Consider the following 23,176-nt stretch of genomic DNA (forward strand, 5'->3'; position numbering starts at 1 on the left):
CCCTCCGTCTAACATCTATAAGGAAGAATGAGGGGCTCTTGTGGCCACCAAAGGGTGTGGCAAGGTGTGGCCACATGAATCAGCAGGAGATTCTTGTGTTACCTACCATGTGCTATCAGGAAATGGAAATTTGATGACTGATCTACTTCTATTGTGTTCTTTGGAGCAAAAATTAGTAGAGCTTTAAAGAAGGCAGTTCAGCCTAATTTCGTTGATTCCAGATAGATCTGCTCTCACACTTCCAATTCAGAAACCATAAACCATGGAATCCTTTGGATCTGAATACATTCCTTGGGCCCCCGACCTCTTCACTCTGCCCTTGTGGCAGGAGCTCGGCTCTGGTTAGGGGCTGTCAGAGCACTTCTTCTTTGCTGGAAAGGACTAAGCAACTTTTCCAATATGTTTCCCTTCTCTCTTCCAACAATCTCCAATGCGGCCCAGATAGGAGTTCCCCAAATTTCTCTGTGTCACCAGAGATCCTCAGGAAGTTGATGTATTTTCTTGTCTAAACATTTTGAAATGGTTATCATTTTTTTTTTCCTCTCAAAGATAGCTGAAAATCAACCTGACAAGAAGGTAGATGCCAGTGGCCTCCCGGTTGCAGGATATGTGGAATGTGCCATTATTGGTTTCCACACGTCCGCTATTCCTGACTCCCCTCAAACAATTCCTTAGGCAGTGAAGCCAGTTGACAGCTGCTTAAAATCTTTTTGGCCTTTTCCTGAGTTAATGGAAGTAAGAGCTACTCTCTAGGGAGGGTCAGCCGTGCTGTATACGTGCTGCTTATTATTCCCTGTCCCCTCACTAGAGAAGTGGAAATTGGCTGGGTGACATTGACTCAGGAATTGTCAAGAGGGGCAAAGTAGAGATGTGAGTTGCGGTCCATGTGTCTTCAGAGCCCGGATTTTTCCCACAACACTGCACCCAATAGCTCCTCAATTATTTTGGGGAACCATTTTGTCCTCTCACCCAGCCATTTCTGTATTAAACTGGGAAGGAACAAATATTGCCAGAGCAGTTTAAAGGAATTGGGTTCTTAGCCTGTAAGTATTTACCCCACACTCCCAAACACACAAACACAACAGCAGGATCTGAGAGGGCGTCAATCCAATATAAACTTTCAGGGTTACTACAATAGCTTTGGAAATAAGCCAATGATTATACTAGCATTGCATTTGGCTTCTTAATCTCTCCTAGAAAACTTCTTATCAAACAATGAGATGGGGTCAGTGTTATGGACCTTTCATGTGTTTATGCCTCCCTAGAAGCTTTTATTTGTGTTTGACCCTTCCAGCCAAAAGACTTCAACCTTACGAGTCATCTGTCAGTGGCCACATTCACCATCCACCGGATCCTCCCCCCTGACTCAGGAGTCTGGGTCTGCAGTGTGAACACCGTGGCTGGGATGGTGGAAAAGCCCTTCAACATTTCTGTTAAAGGTGAGCTCTGTTTTCTAGAGGAAGAGCTGGCCTCCTCGGTGCAGTGTTTATGTATGGTTGGGTGCTGCTCCCAGATAGAAATGTTATCTGAACACGAAAATGCCCTTTTGGGTATTTTCTAGGTTTTAAAATTTTTTTCATATGCATGAAAATGGAAAGGAGGGATTAAGTAGATAACCTTTAGAGTCACACAGCCCTGGCTTTGATTTTTGTTCCTAAGAGCAAGACAGCTTTTGTATAGCCCTGAGCAGATGAGTTTAACTTCTCTGAGCCTTTCTTCATTTGAAAATAAAGTTTAGTTCATCTACTGCTCAGGGTGACTGTGAATATTTTTTTTAATATGCAAAACACCTGGAACTGTGTCTGGCACAACATGTCTCGTCGTGTTTGTAGTACGTGAAAAGTTTGACTTCATCATTGTGACTTCCTATTCATTATTGTACAGAATAATTTGGAAAATACTTTGAGAATTACTCACTTATTATGAAGCCCAGGCTATGTTATATAATGAACAATAATTTTTTCACATATTCAGCATGGTGCATATTCTTCTTGCTATGAATTAGGATTCCAAAATTTACATTAATCTAAGTAGATGGGTCTACATTTGTGGCTTGACGGGGAGAAGGAACATGAAGGTAAATCCAAATTATCTTGGCTGGTATACATAGATACCACAAGGGATTTTAAATTTGGAAGTTTCTTATGAACCCATTTAGACAAAAACCTCTAACAGCTCTTGGATGTATTTTGTAGAAAGTCACCAGGCTAAGTACTTCACACACTTCATCTTCTTTAATTATTATAAGAACTGTATGCAGCAGATATTGTTATCACCACTTTACCAGTCAGAAAACAGGTGCAGAGGGTTTAGTTAACTTGTATAAAGTAGCACATTTGTTAAGTAATAAATCTTAGTTTTGAACCTGGGTCTCCTGACTCAGATGCTGCACGATCTTTTCTAGACCATTTTGTTTTCTCTGTCTCCTGTGTTAAAGTTTAGGAAGCAAGATAACGAATGATGACTTGCATTTTACCCATTTGATTGCTTGATTAGGAATCTTTGGGCTATCTGAGAAGTAATTCCCATAAATAAAATAAAAGTAAATGTCCAGAGCATAATAATCTTTTTTAAGAGACCAGTAACGACATTAGCCTAAATACAACTTTGTAGATTGGGATTCTCTACTCTAAGCATCCATATAAACTGTCACAGAATCTTTAATATTTTTTTTTTTGAATTACTGGAAAAAGCCCTGATCTGTTTTATTCAGTAGAACATTCACATGATCAAAATAATTTCTTGTATCTTGCATGTTCTCGAAAGGAAGGAAATGATATGCAGACAAGACAAATTACCTTATTTTTAAGCTTCTTGGAATGTTTGCTGCCCATGGAAAATAAAAGTCAAAAATAAAACATGTTGCTAAGAGTCCATGGTTATAATTTTTATTTTTTAGTGGAAGACACAGCATATAATATCAATGTATCAAAGCCTCTGTAGTACTAAGTTACTGATACCTCTTCATGTCATATTTACTGATAGATATAAAATCAAAATATCCATTTGGTAAATTAGTCAGTGTCTTTAATCACAGTAAAAAAAAAAAAAAAAAAAAAGTTGCAAGGCTTTTACTACCAGAATACAAGTTGGTACAACCACTTTGGAAAACTGAAAATGTATGCTTAAGTTAGCCTGCATATACCTAGGACCTGGCAGTTCTCCTAGGTATAAGCTCAAAAGAGTGTATATGTTCAAAAAGACATCTTCAATATTCAGAGAAGTTTTATTCAAGATAGTCCCAAACTGAAACTAACCCAATTATCCAACCACGTGATAAAGGAGAAATAGATTGTATTATATTCATACCTAATGGGTTGCTAGGGCTGTCATACAGAGTGCCACAGATGAGGAGGCTTAAACAGAAATCTGTTTTCTCACATTCTGGAGGCTAGGTAAGTGATCAAAGTGTCAGTAGAATTGATTTCTCCTGAGGCCTCACTCCTTGGCTCATAAATGACTGTCTTTTCCCTGTATTTTCACATGGTCTTCCCTCTGTGTGTATGTGTATGTGTGTGTCCTAATTTAACTTCTTATAAGGACAACAGTTGCATTGGATTGGGACCCACCCTAAAGACCTCTTTTTGACTTCCTTACCTCTTTAAAGACCCTGTCTCTAAATAGAGTTACCTTCTGAGGTACTGGGGATTAAGACTTTCACTTAAGAATTTTGGGGGAATGCAGTTCAGCTCATAACATCATACAATGGAATATAAAACAGCAATAAAAGAGAATTAATTCCTGCAACAATATGGATATCATAGATGTAATAAAGAGCAAATGAAAATAGATGTTTTATGATTCCCTTTATATAAAGAACAGGCAAAACTAACTGATAGTGACAAAAGCCAGGGTAATAGTTCCCTATTGAATAGTTCCCTGTTCCTCATAAGAGTGCCTTCCTGGGGACTGGAAATATTCCTTGTCTCAGTCTGGGTAATGAGTACATAGGTCTGTGCACAGGTAAAGTCCCTCGAACGAAATACACTTAAGAGTTTTGCACTTTGTAATATGTATATCTCAATACAAATTACTAAAAAACAAAAAACTAAAATGATAAATTACTAAAAGGAAGGTTCTGGAGCAGTTTGTTTCATGTTAATATCATGAATATACTGCATATCTATTCATTACTTTTGTAATATCTGAGGCTTTTTTAATCCCACAAGAACCAATTTTAACCTATATGGGGGTGTTATTTCACTCTATTGAGAATATATGGTCTTTGAAATGGGGAGATTATTCTAGATTTTCTGGGTGGACCCACTCTAATCAGATGAGTCCTTAAAAGCAGAGAATTTTACCTAGTTATCATCAGAAAGAGATATCACAATGGAAGAAGGGCTCAAGATACATGATGTTGTTGCCTTTGAAGATGGAGGAAGGGACCACAAGTGAAGGAATGTAGGTGGTTTCTAGAAGTTGGGAAGAATAAGGAAACAGTGTCTCCCTTTGAGTACAGTCCTACCAACACCTTGATCTTAGCCCAGTGAGACCCACGTCTGACTTCTGACCTCCAGAACTTTAAGAATCAATTTGTGTTGCTTTAAAGAGAGAGAGAGAGAGAGAGAGAGAGAGACCATGCATAGTTGAGAGGAAGTCCAATAACAAATGTTCACACAAAATCTCTAAGAATAATAAATTCTGAAAATTGCAATGGAGGAAAAGATTAAGTTCTTTGAAGCTTAACTGAGGTTCTAGTATAGCCCCTGTAAAGAAATCACATCAGAGCTGATTAATCAATGATCAGTTAAGAGGTAACAGAGAATGGTGAGAGGCCTGGGGCTTTGGTTTCAGGAAAACAACACTTACAAAGAACAGAGATAGAAAGGAGCTTGTCACAGTTTTAGTTGGATGAGTTGAAAGGTCAGTGGCTGGGTGATGGGCATTAAGGAGGGCATGTGATGGGATGGGCACTGGTGTTACACGCAACTGATGGATCATTGAACACTACCTCTGAAAGTAATGATGTACTGTATGTCGGCTAATTGAATTTAAATTAAAAAATTTTTAAAAATTAAAAAAAGGTCAGTGATACTGGAGGGTATTGGGTGAGGGGAAGAGGAGGCAGGGGCTCAATGTGCCAGGTCTGATAGGTCATGGTATAAATTTTAGATTTTATTCTAAACATGATGGGAATCCCTGGTAAGGTCTTGAGCAGAGGAGTGATCATATTTTAAGAAGTACTTTGCAGATAGTGGGTGGGAGGGGAAAGAGCAAAGCCAGGAGATCACAGCGCAGGTGATGGCATTGAATCTGAAAAGCAACTCTTAAGAGTGGTAAGGGAGACTGGGGGAGTTTTCAGGCCCTGAGACCTCAACCACCAGCCAGTGCCAGGTTCTTGACTTCCTTATGAGAAAGAATTCAAGGAATTCAGAGGATAGCCGAAGTTATATTACAAAGCCAAAGTACACACAGATACATGATCTGAGATGCCCTGGGTGGATGTAGAGTTCTGCTTTTTATAAGTAGTCACAATGGGCGGGTGATAGATTCTTGACAGCTTCTGTGAATAGACGGGGACTTCCAAAAACTGTGCATATCATTACGCATGGTTTATGGCAGCTACTCTGCGCAGGCGCAGTCTAATTTTTCTTGTACAGATACTCCATAGTCAAAATGTACGAGGAGTACTCTGGCGCCCCCAGTGGAGGAGTCATTCGGTCATTTGCAGGCTGACTGGGTGGGACTGTGTGCATGCGTGCCATGGGCTTGAGCCATTAAGGGGATGCTTACGGCCCTGAGAAACCACGGAGCTATCGCGGGGTTTACTCAGTTGTCACAGTCTGTCAGGTGTCAGACTCCGTTCCCTGCCTTTTGTTCCTCCTGCAGTTACCCAGTGTTTTCCTATATACTGCCTCAAGGGGGTTTTGTTGGAAATGTAAGGTTACCTCTCCTCTGTCCTCATCAAAGTACAGGTAATCAAACTCCAAAGACTAATCTGATTGTTGAAAAATTTGTCCAGTTCTTCCAGAGCCGCTGAATGCCCCAAATGTGATTGACACTGGACATAATTTTGCTGTCATCAACATCAGCTCTGAGCCTTACTTTGGGGATGGACCAATCAAATCCAAGAAGCTTCTATACAAACCTGTTAATCATTATGAGGCTTGGCGGCATATTCAAGGTAAGGTTTGAACAGGAAAGACCCCAGCTAAAGATGTGGCACTAGGAGGAAAAAAAAAAAAAATCCTCAAATAAAAAAATACAGAAATCCTCTCTTGCACTCTCATTCCTCTGCCCCAGGGTAGTGGCTGTAGCCAAGGATTCCATTTCAGAGTTAATTACCTACCAATCTTTTAGTCTTACTATGCCCGTGATTTCCTAAAAAGGGCCCTCTAGGCACTGTTATGTAGGTAATTGAGGAAGTTACAAAAAGGAGAACAAAAGGAGTTTGGGGCTTCATATTAACCCAGCTGACCTGGATATGTGGAATTAAGTCATGGCACTGTTACCGAGCCCTTCACATTCTATTGTAGACTCAGCCAAAATTCAGAATCCTAGTGACGTAAGGCTGATTTGCAAAGTAGCTGTTGAAAATATCAATGGAGAGGTTTTATTAAAAAGCAGATTTTTTTTCATATGATGGTAATAATTTGTCACTTTCCACAAACTGTTCTTTTAAGAACTTGTAAACCCAGCCCAATTTTTTTTTTCTTACCAACTGGAAATTTATTATATGGTAAGGCAGTACTTTTGCAATACCTGTAGAGAACAGAGTGTGGCTAAAGCAAATAGCTAAGGAGAAAAGATACACATACTATTTGTTTATGAGATCTATTTTCAATGACTTCAGAGCCCTTCATTTGTAAATGGTATGATTATTACAAATCTGCTTTCTGGTCTTTGTAAGCAAACCCTCAAAGAATCTCTTCTCTTGATAGTCTGGTTGTGATCACTATGTATTTAAAAACAGTGGCAATTAAATTATATTATTTTAATTGAGATTCCCTTCCATTAAGTCTAATTGCTATTCCATATTGTTGAAGATTTGTGTGGTTTTATCCTGTAAGTGAAAAGACAAAATCCCTAGAGCAAAAGTGATTCAGTGGCTCAGAGAGACTTACATTAATGCATACATCGTAATCTGAAAGCTTCCTTTAAAAAGTCTCATTTTCCTTATGTTAGGAATGGTGAGGCCCTGAAGGGGGGATTGGCTGTTTCACTTAGTACATTGTATTTTTGAAAAACCAAACACTAGTTCACATCACAATAACAACATTCCACTTTAAACAATGTACAAGTATGCCAACTTTAAGTTTCCTGAACTTTCTCTCTTCTCAGTGACAAATGAGATTGTTACACTCAACTATTTGGAACCTCGCACAGAATACGAGCTCTGCGTGCAGCTGGTCCGGCGTGGAGAGGGCGGGGAAGGGCATCCGGGACCCGTGAGACGGTTCACAACTGCTTCTATCGGTCAGTGGAAGCAAACAGCATTTATTCCTACACTGGGTGGGAGGGGGGAGGAAGGGGAAAGAGGAAGGAAGACCAGGAAGGGTGGTGGTGGGCGAGTGGGTGGGTGGAGATGTAGGGGGAAGGAGTTTGCTTTTGAATGGGTGGGAAAGTGACAGGAAGGTTGGCAGCTTGGAGCCAAAGAGTTCTTTTATTTGGGCTGCACTCCTGGTCTATGTCCCTGGGGGAGGGTGTCTGCAGCAGTACGGGGACAGAGGAGGAAGCAGATGAGCCTTCAGGAAGTCAGGGCCATCCCTTAGGAGTTGGGATTTACTTAGCAGCAACTGCTTTGCTCCGGAGTTTTACCAACAGCTTCCTGTTTCCATCTTAAGGGCCTAAGTCAGACTCTTGCCACATATGTACTTCAGAAATCCCAGTTTATTTATTTTAAAAACTAATTTCTAATTTTTCAAAGAAATTCATGCACAGAGTTAAAACATCAAATAGGATAAAAGGCTTTTATCTAAAGAACAGCAGACCCTGTTCCACCTCCCAACCCTCCAGTGCTGCCTCCTACAGGCAGTCCGGTTTACCTCCTTAAGCTACTTTTTTTTGGTTTCAAGATTATTTATTTGTCAGAGAGAGTGAGAGAGCACAAGCAGGGGGAACAGGGGAGCGGCAGGGAGAGGGAGAAGCAAGGAGCTTCTTTTGAGCAAGGAGCCCGATGTGGGGCTCCATCCCAGGACCCTGGGATCATGACCTGAGCCGAAGGCAGATCCTTACTGGAATGAGCCACCCGGGCACCCCCCTTAAGCTACTTCATATTGTACATACGACTCCATGTTTCTAAATCAGTGGTTCTCAAACATTAGCATCCTTAAGCATTACCTGGAGAGCTGGTTAAGACACATTTCTGGGCCCCACCCCCAGAGTTTCCAATTCAGTAGGTTTGGGGTAAGGGTCGGGCTTAAGACTTTGCAGCTCTAAGAAGTTGACAAGTGGTACTTGTACTTGATCCTCGATTGTACATGCTGAGTAATAGTGCTTGGAGAAGCATTGTGCAAATAAGGGATGGTTTCCCGGAACTCACCAGGTAGCAAATACAAAAAATAGCACCAGAAGCGAGAGAGAGATAGATAGATATATATATATATAGATATATATATATATATCTATATATATATGTTGGAAGATAAAGAGATCAAAGGGGCCTCTGCTCTATGCTCAGGTTGCTGCTAAAAGGCAAATGGTAGTTAATTCTCTCTCTGCCAGTGTTAATGAATCAAAGGGGAAGGTCATAATCTGACTCAGATGGAAAGTATTTATGGAACAGATCACAAAACACTTCACAGACCCACACAGTACTGTCTTCAGCATTCAGAGTACGTTCCAGCCAGGATGTCTTTAGAAGTCTCTTGGAATATTTCAAAGTAGTTCTCAGGGGTAGGTGGGGAGGGAATTCTTGAAGGTTCTTCTTTTCCCATCATTTGAATTTTGCTGATGTTTGTTTTTTAATTCATCTGGCAGTTGCACTATTTATAAGTGTGTTGATTTAGTGGTGAAAGCCAGGAGGCCCAGGTTGGGGGCGGGGAGGGGAGAGATCACACTCTGAACACAGTCAGAAAAAGGGCAGGTAGGGAGGGGTGAAGGGTAGGTCATGTTCCTGAAGGAAAGGAAAGGAAAGGAAAAGGGAAATGACCATTTATCAAGTGACTCTTCTGTACCAAGCCTAGGCTTCGGAGGTTTACATATATGCTCTTATTGTCAAAGCAGAACAGAACTCTCTGTTCTGCTTTGTCATTCTAAGTTTGTCTGGCTCCTCTGGGCGGCTTCTTTTAGAACTTAAACTTCAGGGGCGCCTGGGTGGCTCAGTGGGTTAAAGCCTCTGCCTTCGGCTCAGGTCATGATCTCAGGGTCCTGGGATCGGGTCCTGCATCAGGCTCTCTGCTCAGCAGGGAGCCTGCTTCCCCCTCTCTCTCTGCCTGCCTCTCTGACTACTTGTGATCTCTGTCTGTCAAATAAATAACTAAATAAAATCTTTAAAAAAAAAAAAAGAACTTAAACTTCAGAGATAAGGAAAGGAGTTACCATCACCTCTTTCAACTTGTAAAGGTTATAGAGAATAAGAGCTATTTAGAGTAATAAATGTATTAATATTAAATAGTTAAAATAATGATTATATTTGCAAAGGCTACAGGTCGTCGTCCTGATGTATGGAAACAGACCCTTTCTCTCACCTCTAACTGAAAATAGCAGTTTTTCAAACTTTTCTCCCTCTCTCTCCCCTCCTCCCCCTGCTCCTCTTCCTTCAACTACTGCCTCCTTTAGATATCTGTGTCCTTAGGACAAAATGCCTCTTTTGTTCTAATGTCTCCCCTGCCATGAATTTTAATACCATAGATATATTTGTATACTGTGGCCCTACATAAGCCATTGTAATATCTAAAATATTCTCCTATCCCACAAACCAGTTTTTGCCCTCTTAGGGCCAATAGTGTCCCCACTGAGAATGCATGAGTTAGAGGATGCCTATTGCATGTTTTGAAAATACTTAATATCTAGAATTTAAAAATCAATTTACTGTTATTATAAACTGAGAATACAGAGTCCTGTGCCCACTGACACAGATAAGATAGGAAAGGAGGAAGGGAGGGAGGAAGGGAGGGAGGGAGGAAGGAAGGAGGGAAAGTAGTTTATGTAAGAGTTCCTGACTTCTTGTAAGCATTCTCACATCCATTACCCCATGTGTTCCTCCTGAGTCTGAAAGATAACTATTTCCATTTCGTGTTACATGTGAACTTGGAGAGCTTATGAATTTCCCCAAGGCCTCAAAATTAGGCGTGCTCCTCTCTCTTTCATTTCAAAACCCATTCGTTTGCATTCAGGTACCTGTCCGGTAGCCCATGTTCTCAGTTAGGGCAGCGTGTGGTCAGAGCCAGTCCCTTGCTGTGATCAGAGCAGGGCGAGGCCAGGCTCTGCCACCAGAGCTGTTCCAGTGTTTGAAATTCTTGTTACAGAGAAGGAACCCTGAAATTGCGTTAAAATATATTGCTCAAAATCATAACCGAAACACTGAATAGTTACCCACCCATCCTATCCCACAGCGTTGGAACATCCACTGTTTTAATTTTTATCAGTTTCCTCCCTATCCCTATCCTTCACCAACTGTATCCAGGACTTTTACCAAACTGCAACTAGAGTTTTTTCTCATGTATTATAAATATTTTTATTGGCCTCCCATGCTACTCCCTATGATCAATTTTAATCCATTGGATGGTTATATCATAATTCATTAAAGCATTTTCCTATTTTGAGCATTTAGATTTCTTCTGATTGTTTGTTATTATTGAATAATGCCACAATGAATGTCTTCACGCACTTAGGTTTTTCTCTTCTTCTGGATTATTTCTTCAGGATAAATCAGGATAAAATTATTTCTTCAGGATATAACCTATAGTAAGATTATAGGGCCAAAGCAGACGGTTACTTCTAGAACTCTTGAAAATACTCCCAAGTTGTTCTCTAAGGGGGTTCCTCTATTATAATTACTCAAACTACAAATTAGAACTGTTATAAAGGGGCACCTGGGTGGCTCAGTCGTTAAGCGTCTGCCTTCGGCTCAGGTCATGATCCCAAGGTCCTGGGATCCAGCTCCACGTCAGGCTCCCTGTTCCGTGGGTGGGAAGCCTGCTTCTTCCTCTTCCACTCACCCTGCTCATGTTCCCTCTCTTTCTGTGTCTCTCCCTGTCAGATAAGTAAATAAAATATTAAAAAAAAATAGAATTGTTATAAATATTTGCTATTTTGATAGAAAAAAAAAGTATGGCATGGCTGCTAGCTTGTGTTTCTTTGATGGTTTGTGAAGTTGTCTATTATTCTAGATGCCAAGGTTATTCCGTAACGTTGCCCTTTGGGGCTGTTTGTGCTTCACCTGATACAAAAGTCATGATCCAGGGGCACCTGGCTGGTACAACAGGTAGAGCATGTGACTCTTTACCTTGGGATTGTAAATTCAAGCCCCATGGTGGGGGTAGAGTTTACTTAAAAATAAAATCTTAAAAAAAAATCGTGATCTTTCTGGTTTCTCTCAGGTCTCCCACCTCCAAGAGGTCTCATCCTCCTACCAAAAAGTCAGACCACTCTAAATTTGACCTGGCAACCAATATTTCCAATTTCAGAAGATGACTTTTATGTTGAAGTGGAGAGAAGGTCTGTGCAAATGAATAGTGACCAGCAGAATATCAAAGTTCCAGGCAACCTGACTTCAGTGCTCCTTAATAATTTACACCCCAGGGAGCAGTATATAGTCCGAGCCAGAGTCAACACCAAGGCCCAGGGGGAATGGAGTGAAGACCTCATCGCTTGGACCCTTAGTGACAGTAAGTAACTCGCCTGGCACTAGCCTTGCTCGAATGACATTTGGGTGCTGCTGCTTGGATTTAGCTACCATCAAGTCAAGCCTGTTTGCTAGACATCATAAAAGGCAGTTAAGTGTGCATGCAGGTTAATTAGCGTCCCCATCCCAACACACCAAACCATTTAAATGACCTGTAATATATAAGAAAGCCCCATGTATTTAGATTTGCAATAATTCAGGCAGGACTGTGCTAAAATTTACCTTTCCTTGGTATGCGGTTATCTATTAAGTAAATTCATAGCATGAATAAGGTTTCTAGGGTATGTTTAATTTGTTATAGGACAGTTTTCAGGATTATCTTGTTTCTTCAGACCCACAGATGCTGGTTAATTAGATAGGTCTTTCCTAATCTTAAAAGTCGAAGAATTCTGCTTGAAAAATCTTCAGTAGTAGATAATTCTTAGGGTTAGAAAATACATTTGAGAGTAATAAAAGCTTTTTTCTTTCAAAATATTCTGCAACTCAGGATTTCCTCTATTTCAGATTGGTCGTTTAAAATTAGATGGAACTTCTTGGGTTTCTTGGTAGTATTGAAAGTTTTTCATCATTAAGCAAGGAGTTCTGTTTTGTGCCACTGCATTAGAACTGTGTCTGTGTATTTTGGAGTCCTTGGAAAGATAAAATATGTCTTGGCCACACGGACTATCACTTAGGTTAGGATCATGGTGTCCCTTGCCAACACCCGATGTCTGAGGTTCCCCTCTGCAGCTGCCTATCTCCACTTGCTCAATACCAGGTGTAGAAATGGGTTCTGTGTTCCTCCAGCCATTCTCCTATATCAGTGACATGTGGAAGTCTCACCTGTTATGGTGGCATTCAGGGATTCTTCATCAATTTTTAAAAATTCGTGAAATTTACAGAATACTCAGAGTAATTCAACAAACACCCACATTCCTACCACCCAGAATTAACAACTGTTTCTATTTTGTCATACTTGTTTTCAGCTCTTTTGTTGATTTGTGGAAGTAAAAGCACAATACGGATCACAGGGCCCTTGGCCTGTCATCCCTACTCTCATTTTAGGGCTGCTCCCTGGAGACAATCCAATTATGAGTTTGCTGTGTATCTTTCCATTCAAGGTTGAATCAGCTCGATATGTTAGATTCATCCATAAGTGCACATATGCATACATACTGTTCTTCATTTTGCTTTTTTGAATTAACACTATGATTTCTATCTTATCCATGTTCATTGTTTAGATCTGACATATACTTTTAAAATTTCTGCATAACATTCTATGTTCTGACTATATAGTCTTATTTATCCGTTCTCTTTGAGGTGGACATTTAGGTTGTTTCCTTTGTGTACCATGTTCTCCTTTCTTTCTTTCCTTTTTTTTTTTTTTAACTATTCCAAACAAAAGTGCAATGACCATCCTTATACATGTCTCCAGGTGTATAGATGTGAGAGCTGTCCTAGAGAATATGTCCAGAAGTAGAACTGATGGGCCATGTTTCTCGTTCAATGTGTACAATGTCCAGGGGTATATGAGAGTATCATTTTCCCTACAGCCATCTCTGTTCATATATCTTTTCCCTATATCTCTCATTTGATGGTGGAGACCTTTTTATTTTTCATAATCTCAAAGGTAAAAAATGGTACCCCACTATTAAATTCAATTTTCATTTTCTTGATAATTAACAATGTGGAGTATCTTTTCTTTGGCATATGGATTTCTGCTTTTTGATGAATTTGTTCATATACTTTGCCCAATTTCTACTAGTTGTAACAGAATTTGATGTTCTTAATTTAATGCAAGGATGAGAAAATATATGATGAAATATGTGTTGCCATTTTCCTGTCTTGTGCCATTTTGTCAAGTCTGCATAGAGTCTACTTCCAGCTGATTGGAATTACTACCCAAGAAAACACCTATTTGCCCTTCTTAGTTTATGTACTGACAGTAAGTCTCCATTAAAAACATAATAATCTAAGAGATGGTAGTGTAACTTAAGTGATTTTTTTTTTTTTTAATTTCCAGTTCTCCCTCCTCAACCAGAAAATATCAGGATTTCTAACATCACAGACTCCACAGCCATGATCTCTTGGACAATCTTGGATGGCTATTCTATTTCTTCTATTATCATCCGTTACAAGGTTCAGGGCAAGAATGAAGACCAGCACATTGATGTGAAGATCAAGAATGCCACCATTACCCAGTATCAGCTCAAGGGCCTAGAGCCTGAAACAGCTTACCAGGTGGACATTTTTGCAGAGAACAACATAGGGTCAAGCAACCCAACCTTTTCTCATGAACTGATGACCCTTTCTAAATCTCAAGGTTGGTAGAGTGGACAGGTATTTACCTAGGATTGTTTATGGAGAGTATCAGAAAAACCCCATTATCTTAAGATATTTACCTCATATGTATGTGATGTGACATAATTCATTTGTCCTAGGCTTCTCCATCTCTAGATAGGTTCTTTTTTTATTTTTATTTTTATTTTTTTATTTTTAAAGATTTTTTAAAATTTATTAGAGAGATCACAAGTAGGCAGAGAGGCAGGCAGAGGAGGAGGGAGAAGCAGGCTCCCCACTGAGCAGAGAGCCCAATGTGGGACTTGATCCCAGGACCCTGAGATCACGACCTGAGCCAAAAGCAGAGGCTTTAACCCACTGAGCCACCCAGGCACCCCTCTAGATAGGTTCTTAAAGTGAAAATGCCCCTGGGAGGGATACCCTGTTGATCCATTTTCTTTTGTTAAGCCTAAATCAACCCATCAGCACTCCCCATCCAGGAATGGAGGCTCTGAGGAATATGAATTTCATTCCACAGAAAAAGAACATGGAACCTGCTTAGTGAAGGCAGGCCTGTGCGTGTGCTTCAGTGGGAGGTTCCAAGAACCAACTCCATTCTTTCTCAAGAATGAACTCCTCTTTTAGCTTTGAGGACAGTATGCTCTTCTAAGTTGGGGTTTTTTATTGGTTGGTTGGTTGGTTGGTTTTGTTTTGTTTTTACTTTTTGCATCCAAATTATGATGTCTCCATGTCCACCACTAACCCCCATTCCAGTGAGAGTAAGTTTTTTGACATAGCTGGAGGTCTTTCAGAGTGCCAGGCACATGATGCTCAGTGTTTATGGTTGATAATGCCAGCTGAATGTAGTTAAGTGGATAAGGGACCAGGGTTGGTGGGGGGTGGGTGGGCTGCAGCTCCCAGAGCACCTTCCCTTTGAACTGTCTGCAATGGCGCCTGCCAGCCCTCAGCAACGTGTGCAGGGGAACACAGAGTGAGGTTAGATGGAGAGTTTTGCAGATTTATAATCTGGGCTAGAGTTTATTTTTACAGAAAATCTTCTGGTAGTAAAAACTTCTTGGTTTTCGAGGGTTACTTAAGAAGTAAAAGGAACCATGCCATATTTTCAGGGCTGATTCTTTGGAATATTTTTGAAACATCCAAGGAATGAGGAGTCTGCCAGTTATAGAGAGTTGCAGTTTTCAGGTGACACCCTTAATTAATGCCTATTTTTTTTACAATTATTTGTGCTTTTGTACAATGTATACAGGCCCTAAATCCAAGCTATACATAAAATGCAAACAGAAAAATTAAAAACAAGGCATAACAAAGCAACAAAATCCTCACCATTCTGTTCCAGATGTGTCTTTATGTACCCATGCTTGAGAGAGAAGGAAGGAAAGAGAGGTAATCACAAAAGAGTACTTGTAAGAACATAGGGTCTTGCTCTACATACTGTTTTTCAGAAAATGTATTGCATTTAATTTTTTTTTTGTTTAAATAAAGCGAAAAATGGGTTAGAGCATAATCTTTAACAGTTGATTTTGACTTAAGCCCTCATTTAATGATTTTTCTTTTCTGTCTTTCCCTCCTTCCCCTCCTCCTTTCCTTCATTTTCCCAATGGCATTCTTGGATTTTCTCTATCAGCTTTTAAACAAGAATTTTAAAAAAGGCAAGATAACTTACAGATTTAAATTCAGCAACTTAAGACTTGAGAGCTTTTCTAGTTAGGGAAATTGTGCAGGGACGTTTAGCCACCTGCCCAAAGCTTTATATCTAGTTAGTCATTCTTGCTACTACTTGATTATGTGCTACTGCTTGGGCCTTTACTTGGAAGTAAAAGTGGGACAAATGGTAATAACTAATGCTTAGCACTTTTCCCTTTCTTTTTGCAGGTCTTATAACAGTCCTGTGAGTCAGACTCCTCTCCATTGAGTTTCAGAACATATAAATGAGTAGCTGAATGTCCCCTAGCAATTAGTTGGCAGAGCCAGGGCTGCCATTACATATCCATTGTACCATGATGTTGCCCAAGGATGGTCTTGGCTTCTGTCTCCTAAACTAAACCTGCCGCTTCTCCTGTGTTCTGTGCAGCACCAGCAGACCTTGGAGGTGGGAAGATGCTGCTTATAGCCATCCTTGGCTCGGCGGGAATGACTTGCCTGACGGTGCTGTTGGCCTTCCTGATCATGTTGCAATTGAAGAGGGCAAATGTCCAAAGGAGAATGGCCCAAGCTTTCCAAAACGTGGTAGTGCCTCATCTTCCTACTAGCTAATAAGTACAAGTCTGCATGTATGCAGAATCCTCACTTTAAAGATGTAGACCAGGAGGGGTGCCTGGGTGGCTCACTTGGTTTAGCAATCGACTCTTGATTTCAGCTCAGGTCCTGTTCTCAGTGTTGTGAGTTCAAGCCTCATGTTGGGCTCCACACTAGGTGTGGGGCCTACTTAAAAAAAAAAAAAAAAAGATGTGGACCAGGAAATTTACTTGTAAAGCAAATGTTCCCCTTAGGCAGGTCTCATCTTCTCTTTGACTTCCATTATGAAATGGGAGATAAACAACATGACTATGTAATGTGTTGTCCAAACTGGAATGAATTTGAGAGTGGAAAGTTTGCTCTTAATAATTATTTAGGAAACCAGGGCTAAAACAGAACTATTGCCCTGCCGAAATGAGATGTATTATCATCATAGTGATGAGTCACCAGGACGACCAGTCTTGCAATATGAAGAATTGAATGTTATTAATAAGGAAGAACATGAACATAACCAGATCTCAGTGTGATGGGTAACGATGTATTGTGCTAGAAAAATTTCCCCCACATTTCCTATTTCCAGTTCCTACTTGATTCTTCTAATACCTCCCAGTCTTATTATTGCTCATATATATTATATGTGTAATATATGTGAATTTTTACGTTCACATGTGTCTCTCCATTCTTGTGTACCCATCAGTCTGCAGTCATAGTTTATAATACCTGGCACAGCCCCATTCTTTCATCTAGAAATTTTGACCAGTAACTAAGGCTTACAAAATCATACCTGACCAGTATACACCCAGTTTGATTCCTTTGGTATGCTATAGCCTGAATGTTTTTCTAAAACTAGAACGTTTTTCTAGTTTGTGGTTTCAAACTAGAAACTCGTTTGTGGTTTCAAATTCTGTAAAATGAATTTGTACCTGACTTTATCAATTCCATGTTTGAAACACTAGGTACAATTACACATTCCAGATGAGGTGCAGCTTCCTGTCCACAAATCCCTGAGAGTCCACTCCTTGGAGGATAAGGGGAGCTTTGTTATCTGACTCCATGCCAGAAGTGACTCAACTCAGGCTGTCTCTGGAGAAGAAAAACTAGCAAGGGAGCTGGGAGTGCTGGAGCTGCTCATGGTCCCACTGCTTTGTCCTGATATGTCAACAGTCTATCAAACTCAGGAGAAAAGGGGATGCTATGTTGGGCTTTACTGTATGTCTCTGTCATCCTGGAGCCAGAGTCTGCTCCAGAGTGGGCTTGAGAGGTTCAAAGATTTAGGAGAAGTCAGAGAGAGTAAGAGTCAATAATAACCAAGATAATGCAAGGAAAGCTCTTAGCAATGCATGGCCTGTTACTGCCCCAGACAGGATCTCTGAGTTCTTTTCCAAACCAGAACTGAACACCTGTTCATTCCCTAGCTCAGCAGAAACTCAAGTGTGACTAACTCGGGGATATGCCATCCTGTGGCATACTTGCTGTTATTCCCCTTTGCCTTGTGCTCTGCAGACATTGCTAATCGATTGCAGCATGCCTTCCACCTGAGCCCTGGAATTACCTCATGCAGCCCTTTAGACAGCTTGTTAGATGAAACCTATTTCCATTTGCATTTTAGAATTAGACAGTTTCTTGTTTTGCCTGGTATGGACACAAACCAGGAATATTTATGCACATTAGAATTATGAAAAATCCTGACACTAAACCATGAAAAAATTATTTCTCCAGAGGGAAGAACCGGCTGTGCAGTTCAACTCAGGAACTCTGGCCCTGAACAGGAAGGCCAAAAACAACCCGGATCCTACAATTTATCCAGTGCTTGACTGGAACGACATCAAATTTCAAGATGTGATCGGGGAGGGTAATTTTGGCCAGGTTCTTAAGGCGCGCATCAAGAAGGATGGGTTACGGATGGATGCTGCCATCAAGAGGATGAAAGGTCAGTGCTTGACCAGATCAAGTCAGCATTTCACTAGGGTGGGGAGAAAACTTCACTTCCTGTCAAATCTTTCCGCTATGGTCTTAAATTATTTAAACAGAAAATTGGCATAATGTCAAATACAGCTGTTCTGAACAATGGCAGGTGGTAGTTCCTTTGAGGTCAGCCAGTGATAGGGCCAGGCCATAAACATGAAGGCATGAGCTGTTTACATGCCACTGTCTCGACTCATTGGGATGTGACAATATAGATAGATCTCTGTCACACATGGCTAACTGCAGGGGAACGCTGTTGTTTCTCTTGATGGAGTGGTTCTCAAAGTGGAGTGAGTATCTGAATCACCTGGAAGGCTTGTTAAAAGCAAACTGTTGGGGTCCACCCTGGTTTCTGATTCAGCAAGTCTGGGGCGGAGCCAGAGGATTTGCATTTCTAATTAGCTCACAGGTGCTGCTGATGCCAGGGTTTGGAGACCACACTTTGCAAACTACTGTCTTCGTGGATGATCGGCAACAGAGCTCCTGGAGACGTTGTTAGAAATTCATCTTCTCGGCCTCTCCCACTGTTGGGTCTAGTGTAGGGGAATTTCTGGGGGGACACATGAGAATCTGTGTTCTTAACATGTGTGCTCTGTGATCCTTCTGTATGCTCAAGTTTGAAAGCTACCGACCTAAGGTCAGAAGAACTAAATCTTTTCCAGTTGTGTTCATCTCAGGACTGCTTGGTGCTTACCCACTTACCAAGATGGCTAATATACCTCCTGTGAGAAAGCAGACTGACTAGCTCACTGGCGGTCCTGGCTGTGTTCTCTTGTGTGAGGAGTTTACGTGTGGCTTGACTAGGAAGCCGTGGTGTCGTTTGTATAGCATCTGGCCTTGGAAAGCCATGAATCAGAGCAGGGAATGTCATGAACTGCTGTTGTTGGTCACCTTCGCAAAGTGGGCTCTCTAAGGTTGCTGCTAGGTTTTCCTTTTTGACAACAATATGGAACCTAAAGTTGGAATTAACCCTAAATCTCATTATGTCATTGCTGCTTTTTGCAGTGTTGTCAGAAAAGAAAGAAAATAAAACAAATAAAATAGTGTCTGTGCTTAGGGATAGTAGTATGTTTCAAACACACACACACATGTGCGCACGCACACACACACAAACACGCACAATCTTGCTTAGCATCCATAAATCTCTTTTCCGTTTTGCTACGTTAGTCATGGGGAGTTTGGGGGTACAGTAAGGACAGAATGAGGGAACAGGGTATAGAATCTTGTAAAAGCCAGGCTTTTAAAATCTGAACTGAGCCTGATTGTCTCATGCCCACGTGAAGAGGTGAAATAGCTTAAATGGGGCAGCAGGACAGAAACTGTCATGGGGGAGAGTGATGCATTCAGAGAAGGACAATTACCGAAGTAGGGGGACAACTTGTTTATAAAGAATTTCACTTTAAAAATGCTCCCAAGGCATTGACCCTTGGGCTTCTTGTGGTAAGAGCAGTGTATCTGGCCTGGGATTGCCCACTAGCTAATTTTATGGGTACCCTTCGCCCCTAGGAAACATTCCTGTAATTTCCAAGCACACTCAGGCCGGCACAGGGCCACCAGCCCCCAACAGTCCCCCTCTCCCACCTTTCCTATGCAATGCTATTTTTCAAAAAGCAGCACGAGTGCTTTGTCACTGACCAAGGCTGATCGGTTTGTGCAACAACCAGAGAGCACCTTCCCTTCAGCCTGGTTGGTCCAGGAGATCCTTCTTCTGACCAAATGCTAAGGGAGAGACAGGACGAAAAGACTCGTTTCCTGACCACTAAGCACTTCCATAAAAATACTGTGGGACTTGAGTTTCTGTTTTAGCAGGACTGCTTTGTGGAAAAGCAAGTTAAAATTACGGTAATAAAGCAAGGTGTCCGCATTCCTTGTGTGGTTGCTCTGAAACTGGTTCTCCTGCTCAGCATATTTGTTGCTGGACAGCGGCGTCGGCTGGAACAGGTAGAGTCTAAAGTGGAGGCCACTCCGTCGCTACCAAGTCATTTCACGGGGTCTTTGAGAGTCGAAACGAGGAAAAGTGTAAAGGAGAGGTTCTCAAGCAGGGGTGGTTTTGCCCTTTGGGGGAACATTCAGCAGCATCTGGATACATTTTTGGCTGGGTTGCTGGTATCTAGTGGGAGAAGCCAGACGTGCTTCCAAACGTCCTATTGTGCACAGGACAGCTCCCAACAACAAAGAAGTGTCAGCCCAAGGTGTCAGCAGTTCCAAGGACTCTTTCTAGAGTAATCTCTGGTTTCTGTACAGTTTTCTAGACCTGATGGTGACTCTGAAGGTCCTCTAAGGGGAGCAGGACAGGACAACTGTTTCCAAAGAGGTCTAACAGAGAGCGAATCACAACTCTTGACTTTCTTCCCAGAATATGCCTCCAAAGATGACCACAGGGACTTTGCTGGGGAACTGGAGGTTCTTTGTAAACTTGGCCACCACCCAAACATCATCAATCTCTTGGGAGCGTGTGAACATCGTGGTAAGATGCGCTTTTCCTATCTTTCCTGCCAGAATTTTTTCTTTTGAAACAGCCACAGTCCATATTAAGATCAGTAAAGATAATAATCTTAAGAATGTTACTTTTTTTTAAAAAAAGTTGCAGTCTCAATCAGAATGTCTAGTCCCATTTATAAACTGTGCTGAGGTTTGACAACTTTCTGGATGTAGGTCTCAAGGTTGGATCTTTTGCCCTCTGATGTGGTTCATCATTACTGCCCAGACGTTCCCATGGTTGCTGCAAACTCCCATCTTTGCTGACCCAGAGGTTTCCTCAGCTGCTGTTGCTTAGGGTAGATTGGGGAAGCCTTCAGCATCAGGAAGAGAGAAGTGCTTTGGCTCTTCTTAATTGCTTACCTTTTTCCCTCCAAACCCAAGACACTGAGACTCTGAATGTGAAATCCATGAATGCCAATAATCAACTGTAATATGAAAGCATTGGTGATGATTAGGATAAAATAAGAACAATAATCTTATATCTGATTGAGCTTTATTTTTTTCCAAAACCATTACTGGCACAATTATGGTGGAGCTTTACAACTACCCTATGTCACACTCTTAAAGTTAACTTATATTATTATTTTTTTAAAGATTTTATTTATTTATTTGACACACAGAGAAAGATCACAAGTAGGCAAAGAAGCAGGCAGAGAGAGAGGAGGAAGCAGCCTCCCCACTGAGCAGAGAGCCTGATGTGGGGCTCCATCCCAGGACCCTGGGATCATGACCTGAGCAGAAGCTAGAGGCTTTAACCCACTGAGCCACCCAGGCACCCTTCAACTTATATTACTAATTTGGATATTACTGAGTATTTCCATGAGTTTACATCTCCAGGCTACCTGGGTTTCTAGTTCTACAGGAATGCTTTCACTTAATGTCTCATGGAAAAGTTCGCGTCCACGAAAAAGCTCCACACAGCAATTATTTACAAACTTGACAACCTCTTGTTGACTTTGCAGCACAAACAGCAACAATAGAAAAGAGACTACTTCCTCTTCCTCAATTTATTAAACTAAAAATACTGGGACTTCAAACAATATATCATTCTGTGATCCAATAAGGGTGTAATTCTGAAAGCCAGATCATGTCCCTTAGGTTAGATAATGAAGTAATGACATTTATTTTTGAGCTATTTCCTGACAAGAGTAATCAGCATGGGACAACAGTAAATGAAAAGTTAAAAAAAAAAAAAAAGTAACCACCATCAACAGAAAAATATGTATCTTCCAAATTTTTGCTCTATCATCACCTTAGCCCATAACTGGTTGGCTCTTAAAATTTGTAGTGAGAAAGCATTGAGGTGTATCTTGACTTACAGTGCAACATGGTACAGTGTTAGACTTTTTTTTTTTTTTTTTGGCCAGAATTTCAATGTCTTAGAATGGCATTGAAGTTTACAGTCACTTGACATTTTAAATTTAAAAAAATGGTATACCAACAAAATTTACCTCTAAAAGACAGTAAAATCTGTCTACTTTTCATTGACTCTAGAGATCAATGTTTTTATGAAAGAAAGTAATTTTATTAAAACAATTTGGAATAAAACCAAGACAATGGACCATAATTTGTTCGAGGATCTATTGTTTTGTCTCTAAAAGTTTGAGTTTTCTCATCTCTCTAAGCAAGATGCCGTCTCTGACATTAGACTGTGCTGACCAGTGAGCTAATCAGCAATACATACGGTGACTGAGTATGAACTTCCAGGGAGGAATAGAACCAGTAGAGAGAATGTTACCTGGTGTGGGTCCTTCTGCCATGGATACAGAATCTTTTCCTTTTTAAAAAATAATCTCAAGAAAAGTTAGAGACTACATGGAATAACATGCCTGGCTCATATTAGTTCTCCATCAATACTGACCAAAAAAAAAAAAAAAAAAGATGCCGTGCACCTGCTGTCCTAGAGCTTCTGAAGGAAAACACGTTCATTTCATTCTGCTCTTCTTACTGAGAGGGTGAAAGCATTCAGGAAGCTTCCATGTTAGTCCACTAGCGGCAGGAGGGAGGGGTGTGGGAAAGAGGGGACCCCGGGTTCAAGCATGGTGTCTTTTAAGCACGGCAGGAGCACGGAACTTCTCTTCCTCCTGTCGCCAGCGTTCCCGAGGTTGGTACCGCTAGACCTGTTGCTTTTAGATACCGAGTTTTATAAGCAGTTCCCAGGACCATAGCCCATCTCAGAAATTTCACAGCTGCTGAGAAAGTGATGTCTCTCCCTTTCCCCACAGGCTACCTGTACCTGGCCATCGAATACGCCCCCCATGGAAACCTCCTGGACTTCCTGCGCAAGAGCCGAGTGCTGGAGACCGATCCAGCCTTTGCCATCGCCAACAGCACTGCCTCCACGCTGTCCTCCCAGCAGCTTCTCCATTTCGCAGCAGACGTGGCCCGGGGTATGGACTACTTGAGCCAAAAACAGGTTTGTTG

General features: G+C 41.1%; 1 protein-coding gene across 3 annotated transcripts in view; it reads left to right on the plus strand.

Moving 5' to 3' along the window:
* TEK (TEK receptor tyrosine kinase) overlaps positions 1–23,176 on the plus strand; it is a 97,506-nt gene that overhangs the window by 63,938 nt on the left and 10,392 nt on the right. For 2 of the 3 annotated variants that reach the window (XM_032860326.1, XM_032860328.1), the window contains 9 exons: positions 1,295–1,439; positions 5,966–6,127; positions 7,285–7,419; positions 11,487–11,774; positions 13,794–14,093; positions 16,143–16,297; positions 18,026–18,236; positions 20,628–20,738; positions 22,978–23,168. In XM_032860326.1, coding sequence (XP_032716217.1) covers positions 1,295–1,439; positions 5,966–6,127; positions 7,285–7,419; positions 11,487–11,774; positions 13,794–14,093; positions 16,143–16,297; positions 18,026–18,236; positions 20,628–20,738; positions 22,978–23,168 — 1,698 coding nt within the window. The remainder of the gene's footprint in view (positions 1–1,294; positions 1,440–5,965; positions 6,128–7,284; positions 7,420–11,486; positions 11,775–13,793; positions 14,094–16,142; positions 16,298–18,025; positions 18,237–20,627; positions 20,739–22,977; positions 23,169–23,176) is intronic. The other variant, XM_032860327.1, reaches the window with a different exon arrangement.

Source organism: Lontra canadensis, unplaced genomic scaffold, assembly GCF_010015895.1.
Source record: "Lontra canadensis isolate GAN:19392208 unplaced genomic scaffold, GSC_riverotter_1.0 scaffold19, whole genome shotgun sequence".
Lineage (NCBI taxonomy): Eukaryota > Metazoa > Chordata > Mammalia > Carnivora > Mustelidae > Lontra > Lontra canadensis.